This window comes from Nothoprocta perdicaria, unplaced genomic scaffold (assembly GCF_003342845.1).
Source record: "Nothoprocta perdicaria isolate Ctin4 unplaced genomic scaffold, notPer1 scaffold_0, whole genome shotgun sequence".
In the NCBI taxonomy this organism is placed as follows: Eukaryota; Metazoa; Chordata; class Aves; order Tinamiformes; family Tinamidae; genus Nothoprocta; species Nothoprocta perdicaria.
The window spans coordinates 3,797,490-3,806,571 of record NW_020454092.1 but is presented as its reverse complement, the minus strand read 5'-3'; the positions used below and the strand labels follow the sequence as shown (position 1 = coordinate 3,806,571).

At 38.4% G+C, this 9,082-nt stretch overlaps 1 protein-coding gene and 1 long non-coding RNA gene across 2 annotated transcripts in view; one reads left to right on the top strand and one right to left on the bottom strand.

Annotated features, from left to right (window-relative positions):
- LOC112949584 lies at positions 1-1,796 on the top strand. The gene is made up of 3 exons (XR_003249843.1): positions 1-113; positions 520-578; positions 1,344-1,796. It is a non-coding gene; the product is annotated as an uncharacterized LOC112949584 (long non-coding RNA).
- A 4,142-nt stretch (positions 1,797-5,938) lies between these two features.
- The window catches only part of KCNH7 (potassium voltage-gated channel subfamily H member 7), a 58,289-nt gene continuing 55,145 nt past the window's right edge, over positions 5,939-9,082 (bottom strand). The window contains exons 11-12 of the mRNA XM_026038487.1: positions 8,179-8,371; positions 5,939-7,178 (exon numbers count right to left, since the gene is read on the bottom strand). Coding sequence (XP_025894272.1) covers positions 6,909-7,178; positions 8,179-8,371 — 463 coding nt within the window. The 3' untranslated portion in view covers positions 5,939-6,908. The remainder of the gene's footprint in view (positions 7,179-8,178; positions 8,372-9,082) is intronic.

Below are 9,082 nucleotides of genomic sequence, written 5' to 3'. Positions count from 1 at the left end.
CAGCCACACGGCAGGGGAACAACACCACAAGGCTGTTCCATGGGCAACTCAGCAGAAGTCAGACCAGAAGAGCCAGTTCCCAGCACAGCACGGAAAGCTCCGGCCCGCTGCGTGTGAGCTGTGACATTTTTCTATTTCTGTACTGAAAACATCAGCATACACTAGTATTTAGCCAATAGATTTCATCTCTTCATAAATTTTTTTTGGAGAAACAGACGGTTTTTATTTTCACTTTTTGGAGGCTTTGGTATGTACTTAAGATTAATTTGTTAAGTAATCAATTAATGGTGTCTACGTTAAGGATATATTTTGTGCAGTATTCACTATGGCAGACTCCTTTCTTTGGGCCCAGAAAAAGACATGGTTAGTTGGTTACAAAACCACAGAAAAGTGACTTGGAAACACTGTAAGTAGTTATTGTAGCTGAACTTGAAAATATTTCATTTATCTTTGTATTTTGTAGATGGTTTGTGGAGTGATGTGTAGCTCCAGTTTACTTGGGTCTTGTCCTTTTCCTAGATTTCTTCCACAGAAGAGACAGCATGCAACAAGGGGTTGTGAATTTTGTATATGATGATGTAAGTATTAGCTATTATAGCTATCCATATGGATTTGATAAGGATTTGGTTTAAAAATCATGAATAATTGTGATTACTTGAAATCGGAGCTTCCATTAAACTTCTAGACTTTCTCAAGTAGAAATTCAGATAAAGGTATGGCCATCAATCGTGGTGGTGTGCATTTAACTTTAATACATGCTACTGTCTTCAAATAAAACATCTGTAAAGCTCATTTATCTTCATCGTATTCTCATGGTATAATTCCCTTAGCATCTTCACATTGAGAGTGTAATTCTTTTGGTTGATGTTGATTGCCCTCACCTCTTTTGCTGCCAGCACTGTTGAGACTAACACTGCTTGTTAGTGCTGTACCTATTTATTACAATGGGAGGTGATTGCAGGATCACCCCAGAAGCTGTCAGTACAATGTAGGCAGCAGGCTGTAGGCTGTTCTATTGACTATATTGTTTATCTTGACGTGCTGTCACTGACGTTATGAAATAAGATTGAGCTGTGACCTTTGTTGCTAAAACTTCAAAGTAGAACAAATCTTAGATATCTCTTGATGTAATTCTGTGACTTCTGCTTGTTTATAGACAAGTTCCAGGTTGTTTTCTCATCTTAACCATGGTATTTACACTGGTTTCTTTTCTCTACTGTATCCTACTTCTGGCAGAGTGGAAGTAAGCCCTTCTTTTGAAAGTGGATAATGGTTAGTGTACTAGTGTTAGTTACGTTTCCAGCTCTACAAAAGGCTGATTTGCCTATTTTTTCCCCTTCCAGTTCTTGCAGTGCATTATGGCAGTCTGAGGGCTGAAGTGCTGGACAGAAGAAGGATCATCAATCAGAGTTTTGTTTTGGAAGAAATAAACTGAACCTACAGTGAATAGTGGAAACAGTTGCAGAGCTTGGTGTCTTCCTGCCAGATGAGACGTCTGCTTTGGTCCTCTGCAGCTGTGTTGTAGTTTGCTTTTTTGTTTGTCAGTGCAGCATTCAGAGCAATAAATATATTTTTCATATTTTTGGAAAGTTTTTTTTTATATCTACCTACATTGTTCCGGACAGGTACATTTCTGTGTTAAGTTCCTGACCTTATTAAAGAATGAAGCTTGTGATGAGAAATATAGGGCCTTTTTATGTATGGCCAAATAAGTCAGACAAATAGAATATCAACATAAACTAAACTTAATCTAATGTAGGTATTTTTTCATCAGTTACTGTGTGTTCTGAACAGTTGTGGGGGTTTGGACAAACTGGATCAATAGATCTTGCTCATGACTGAAGTAAGTTTGTTGCATTTATTTGTGTGTATTTAAACTTCTTGCAAATATGTTTTCATGGTGATGTAAAGTACTGAATAATATGCTTAATGCACAAGTGCTTTTATTTGTACAATAAACTGTTCTCCAAGTCATTCTGGAGTTTGTGCTTTTATTCTTTTTTTCCTGGAGGTTTAGTATTGCAGTAGTGTTACTAACTGTATTATACAAAAACCTGTTAAACAAACAGGATTTGCTGCAATTCGTAGTAGTTATTTAAAACTTCTTTGTTTCCAAATTTACAATGCCATAAAGTTTCAGTGTATATAGAATGTAAATAATGCATAAAAGAGGCAAATCTCTCCTGTGGGAGCCTTTAATTTGGTCTATCTAATTTCCATTCCAAAGAGACTAGCCATATTCTGCATTCATTTAATAATCAATGAGCATCCCAAGGGAGCATCAAAAAAATGAAGTAGCTAGATGAAGAATTTTTTTTTTCCAAAGAATAGTGCAGTACTTTCTACTACATAGATGTATGGAGAGAGAAAAATAAAGCTTGCCACAGGGATACTTTCATGCAAGTACAAGGACCAGGACATTAGTATCCTGATAAAAACTCTGTTGTGATGATTTACATATGTGATCTATTCTGTGAATCTTGTGTTCTTTTTTTTTTTTTTTCTGTTCTTTCTATAAGCTATTTGCTGGTTAATTTCTATTTTATTTTTGAGCTTAAAAATAAATAAATGTCATGAAGAGTAGGCAGGTGTATAATTGTCTCATGGACCACTGATGCATTGAAATACATATTCTTCCCAGGAAAAAAGGAGTTTTAGATTTAGTGGTTGTATGCAGGGCTTGGATACTGTGGGAATTAATGCTCAGTAGGAATTAAGAATTGGAGGAATTTTAGCCTTTTAACAGAAGCAGCTTACTCTTGGTATGACAAGATACCATTCATTTGAGGTCTTAAAAATGTAAGGAGAAGGAAAATACCGTCTATGATATTGTTCTTAAAGTGTAAAACCAATGAGAGAGAAGTATTTTAAATTAACAGTGTCCTAATGAATTACGAACTGCTACATGTTACTCTTCAATAGAACTGGCATGGAATATATCATGCTTATGTGGGGCATTTGAGGACTGAATACAATCTTTTTTGTGGACAGATATTCTTAGCATAAAAGATAACTATAATATCGATGTCAGTAAAGTGTTGTAGAAACATCCAGAAGCCAATGGGTGGGTCTGCAGAAGCATGGCTGAAAGCTCCGAAATGCTGTTCTGCTTAAGAGCGAGCAGAGGGCAGAGGAAACAGAATCTTGTTGCATAGGCCGAGGCAGAGAGGGCACCTTGGTGAAAGTGCGGGGGCCCCCTGGACCCACTGCTCAGTGCAGGGTAAATTTTGGTAATTTGTAGTGCTGTTTCTATTGCATTTAATTCTGATTCAAACCAGTACATGAAAAGAGTCAAACCTTTAATTATTATTCACAATATTCACATCTATTCACAGCATAACAATATTTAACAAGAGAGTGTAGGAATAGGAGGGTCTATACTTTGCAGTACTAAATACAACTTTGATTCAAGCACTTGGGCCTTCCTCGCCATCACCAATGCCATCTGCCAATACTCCCTTCGCCTCCAGGCTCCTTCAGCAGTGCACAAACCGGGGGGACACAGTTTATCTGTTGCAAAAACTCAGGCATTTGCTTGAATTAGAGATGTAGCCAGAAGTCTTACAAAGCTGGGCCGCTGGTTTCTGTCCGCGAGGGGCTGCTGGAAGCTGCTGAGTCGCATTCCAGCGCAGAGGAGCGGCCTGGGCCCACCACAGGGAGGCGAGTGGGGGCTGGAGCAAGGCAGGGTGTTAGGGGAGCACAGAGGGAGGTGGCAAGCACTGCTCTGTTAAAGAGGTCCTCTCCCTGCATAGGCAGGAGCAGCCCCCCCTTTACCGATGTGCTGTGTAAGGAAGGAAGAAGAGGACCAAAAAAAGTGATTCTCTAACTAGATTAGATTAGGCCTGAGGAGGATGAATCACAGACTACAATTTTAGGTTAATTTGGTGGGGTAAATTACTTAAAACTCCTTCCTTAAGGACTGATTAAGCAGGGCCAGAGCCTGCTAAAGGTCTGAATGGCTTTATTGATACATTAAAACAGTGTATTGCACTGTATAGGGATATAACCCTTGTGTTGTTCCCAGCTTTACTTGTATAACATAGAGCCTTTTTGAGCAATTCAGAAACAGACTGGACTTCAGGGGAATGTTGTCTGGAAAAGGTGAAAATAAGAGGGATAAATTTTGCTGTTCATGAAAGTTCAAAGAGCTTGAAGCAGTGGGTCTTCGTGGTCTCACTGTATTTAGAGGGGCATGGAAGGTATCTGAGAAGACAGTTCTTTCCTCTTCAGCAGTGAAAGGACAGTTGAGTTCTCCTAACTTGTAGCTGTCATCTTATGTGTTTTGTTTCTCCACTCATTGGCAGGTGTTTAGGGAGCTTTGAATCTCCATAACTAGGCAAAGCCCCCCTTATTTGGCCCCATTTCAGGCTCTTCTGTTTGATAAATACAGACAAACAGAAGGGAATGAACTGAGGCTCTGCGTGCCAAGAAAAGCAGCACGGGAGGACGCTTCTCCTCACTCAGAGCAATGCAATGGTTGTTGCTTCTCCCCTTCCCCAAATTTTCTTCTCCAGCTCACCTGTTTTGTTCAATTTCCTGGCATAGATGTGAAGTAACAAGTGATGAAATTGGATAAAATGCATTTTTAAAAGCATTTCATTCATTATACTCATGCACATATATATATCATGCATTAATGTTCATGCATTACATTTTTCATTAGTTTTATTTACCCAAGACTGTTCTAAATCTAGCATAACAAATACTTTTTTAGAAAATTCCCTTTTTCTTGGTAAAAGATGTTCCTGTTAGTTTGTGACTGAGATTGAGGAGAAACTGTTAAATGAAACTTGCTTGCTGTTCAAACCGTCTTGCTGGTCAAACTGTCCTCCCCATCCAGAAAAGCACCAACCACCGAGCCAAACCACAGCCCTTTCCCTGTTTTTCAGCATCCCCGTTTCAATGGAGCAAGCTCAGGCAGCGATTCCAGCAGGAGCAGAGTGCAGTCCCTGAGGAGCTGCTCCTGCAAGGCACTGAGCAGCGCAGACCCCTGTCACCGCAGTATGAGTTAGAGCATCAGCAAATCGTAGGGTCTGCGTTTTGCAGGAGTCAGCACTAGCACAAGGCAGAAGAAAGTTTGGTCTTGAATGGAAAAGTCTAAATTCCTTTTCCCTTCGAAACCCGTGAAGATAATTTCTGTTCCTTCACAGACAAAGCTAAAAAAAGATAGTGTCTTGCTCAGCAGTCGCACTAAAGAAAATCTGAGGACATTCAGGCACCTTTTGTTTATCCACTGGCTTTGTATGCTGTGGAGTTATATGAATTCTTCAGATTTCCCTCCCATCCCCCCACCCCTCTATAGCATATATGTCTGTTAATGTGAAGGTCAACTACTATTGCATTGATGTATAGCACTGCTTTACAGCAGAGGCTTTTAATGTGGTTTTAGTTAAAATTTAACTGCTCACCCTCTAACTGGGTCGCATGTCAGCTTTTCTGAAATCAGTTCTCTTCCTAGAGGAATTCAACATAAAAGCTTTGTTTAAGATTAGAAAAATCATGTGAACATTTTTAAATATTTAAAAACAGCAATAAAAAGGTCAGGTCCTTTTAAAATAAACACAACATTTGAAGCAGAATAATATTTTAATAAAATTAAATCTAAGTATTCACAAAGCATTATGCACATACAGTACATACTGTATTTAAAGCCTACGGACCTTAAATCATTTTATACTAATGTAGTCAGCTTTGGACACAAGCTAAGCTTAATTGTTTTGTAATAAGAATGTTTACAATGTTCCTGACAGTGATTTTACATATATACATATATATATTTTTATATATATATATAACTCTATATCTATATTCCTACATGTAGGTGTAGGTATATACACATACATATACATATATGTGTGTATATACACATAAATATATACACACATATGTACATACACACATGCACACATACAGGAATTGAGTATGTGTCGTGTGCCTGTGTGTCTGCGTACTCCATCTTGGATCTTTGTGGAGGGACCAGTCAGTCAGAAGAGATAACTGCAAACAACAACTGTGATAATTATAAACCAAAAATTTATAAAGCATTTTTTTAATTATACAGTTTCTTAAGAATTTGTATTAAACAAAAGGAACACAGTCTTCTGCATTATATATAAATTAGATTTATTGCATTTGATTATGTGACATGAAAAATGCCTGCCTGCTCATGACAGCTAACTTCTATGATGAGAATTAAAAGAACGAAAAATAAGTACTGAAACAAACTATTCAATTAATGTGTTTCTGTGAATGTGGTATTTTCCAGGACATGGCCAAGTTTGTTCATTAAAATATTGTCCTATTTCAACAAGTTTTGAAGGATGCTGCTTTCTGTGGCTTATGAACCCAGAAGACTTTGTTACCTTATTCTTTCTCCAGATGCAGAATCGTTACCATTGACTATAAAAAGCTCACTATAACTAAATTTTCAAAAGTGAGCTAGAAGATTTTACTTAAGTTTCAGAGTAGCTTTGTCAAGTAGGAGTCTTTTCTATGTGAATTATTGTTATCAATTGATTTCTTATTTGCTCTGAAGACATACCCACAATAAAGTACTATTTCTGTGAAAGCTGTAAATGGTAATCTCCATGCAACGTAAGCTGTAATTCCAGAACATGCACATATTTAAAAAAAAATAAAAATATAAGGTGCCTTGAGAATGCTGGCAGTTTTACATTTGGAACGTACAGTTAGTGTGTCTGTGTGTGTGTGTATATATATATATTTACATCAGAAGTGCTCAATTTTACCTTACAAGCTTCAGATTTAGGAAAATATACAGTACTTTTGCATATAATGGTTAATTCCTTGTAGCCCCTGAGTCAAGTATAGAGGATTTTAATACAAAAAAAGGAAAAACAGCCATTAAAAGCACTTACATTTTTATGTGAAATAATAGTATAAAAGTACTATTTCCCAGGAAGACCAGGATCAGAAACATGCCTATGAAGACTCAAGATTCCTACAGTGCTTAGTGAAGACTCTGGCAAGGAAGGGTGCCTGATGGGATGGAGGTAAGTTGTTCTGTAGTGCTGGGGGGGACACTCCACAGCCCGCTCACGTTCTTGGTCTAAAAGAGAAGCCAGGTTGTCCTCTGATGCAGTGTTAAGATGCACTCCACTTGAGAGGGATTCTTTGGATTTAAGTTTTGATTTTTCGAGGTCTAGAAATTCAGGACACTGGAAGAGAGAAGGAACAAGGTGGCAATGTTTGAATGAGTCTCTTGCAGGTTCTTGTTTCTGCTGAAAATTAGCACATTCAGATGGTAAGCCACGTCTGAAAATGAATTAGTGTGCTGAAATATTTTTACATGGTACCATGTTTGATTTGATGTAATTGAATATGATTCTGTTTGTAACAGCCTGGGAGTTGGGTCCCCTCCTCAGACTTCTTTGTGTATCCTCAAAATATCATACAGCCTCTCTCAAGGATGGAATATTAATGCGATGCAGTCCCAGAGCATAGATTTAAACAATCTCGAGTTGTGTCCAAGTTCTACTTTTCTTTTAAGCTGGATTTTTTTTAAGTGAAAGTGTACAGCATGCCTGGTAATGCTTGCAGAGGGTTGCCATGTTTCTGTCCTCGCAGATACACGTACCTGCTTTGTGCAGGGGGGGCTGACACATCTTTCTGCACCCAATCTGATGCCCTCCAGACGCGATGCTCTTTCTCTGCCTGCATGAGTTCTGGCACATGCATGAGGAATCTGACACACACAGACACCCTGGATCTGCTTGTCACATGCTGCACGATTGATTTGGGATTTCAAGATATGCAGCAGCCTGTTAGGAAATAACATGCCCCAACTGTGGCCAGACTGTTAAACTCTCAGAATCCCAAACAAATCAGGAAAATCATGAGATTGTGTTGGAAATAAATTTTTGGGATGGAAAGCCTTTTCTTGGGAAACACTGTGGCCGCTCTAGATGAGCATATTCTCAGTGGTGGCAATTGCTTTTAGTCTCTAGCACTTGCCTGTTCTTACCACCACTGTACTGCATTGGCTGGACCTTGGTGGTCCATGAAGATGTGCCCTCTGGAAATACGGTTCCAAAGTCCACTGTAGAGTTACTAGACCAAAATGGTATTTCATGTCTTTTGAAATAGTGAATGAGCAGCCAGGTTAGTTTCCTGAAGCTAACTAGATTAAGAAACCTCTTCTGATCATATTGAACGTACCTGAGATGAAGGACTGAAACTTCTGTCTGTCTTAATGGATGCTACAGGATGAAGTTTTTGTATCACCCGGATAGCTGGTTGTTGATACTCCACACCTGCAGCCACCATGCTGTAGGCGGGGGGGATGAGTGTCGACTGCCTTTGCAGAAGCTGCAGGATGGTTTGAATATCAGCAGTCATTTGGGATTCAAGCCTAGAAAAGTAGCATAAAATCAATTAACACCTGGTCAAGAATAGGTATATTTGTATATTTTAACATACTGATTGCAGATGCATTCATGAGGGACTTGCAGCTCGTTGCTTATTATGAAATGACTGTGTCTTTCACGGGAAAGAACAGAAGAGGGAGTCCTGAGCCCTTCCAAAGCCAGCCAGGTCTCTCCTCTACAGAGCATATTCACTGCCTATCTCTGATCTTCATACATTAAGAATGCAGACACATAAAGATGAGTTCATTGCTGTTCGTTATGCGTCCAAAAAAATGAGCAAGGGGTCAACATCCTTAGCTGACGTTAGCTGGAATATCAATACTCTCCTTATTGAACCTAAAGGGATTTTTTCTTCTGGCTGAGGATGTGACAGGGGATTTCTGATGTATCTGACAATCAATTCTGACATCCCCAAAGTTAAAAGAATGAAATGAAGGGACTAGAAAACCATATTTGTCTTTTTTCACAGTTCAAAAAAGTAGGATACTTTCAAGACCATTACTTAAGAAAAATAATTAAGCTTAAGACTCTTTACAGTGAACTTTTATTCAAGTTTATTCAGACCTCAGAATTAACCTCAACATTTTTGATGTTCAGATCCTTTTTCTTTTTCTTTTTCTTTTTCTTTTTCTTTTTCTTTTTCTTTTTCTTTTTCTTTTTCTTTTTCTTTTTCTTTTTCTTTTTCTTTTTCTTTT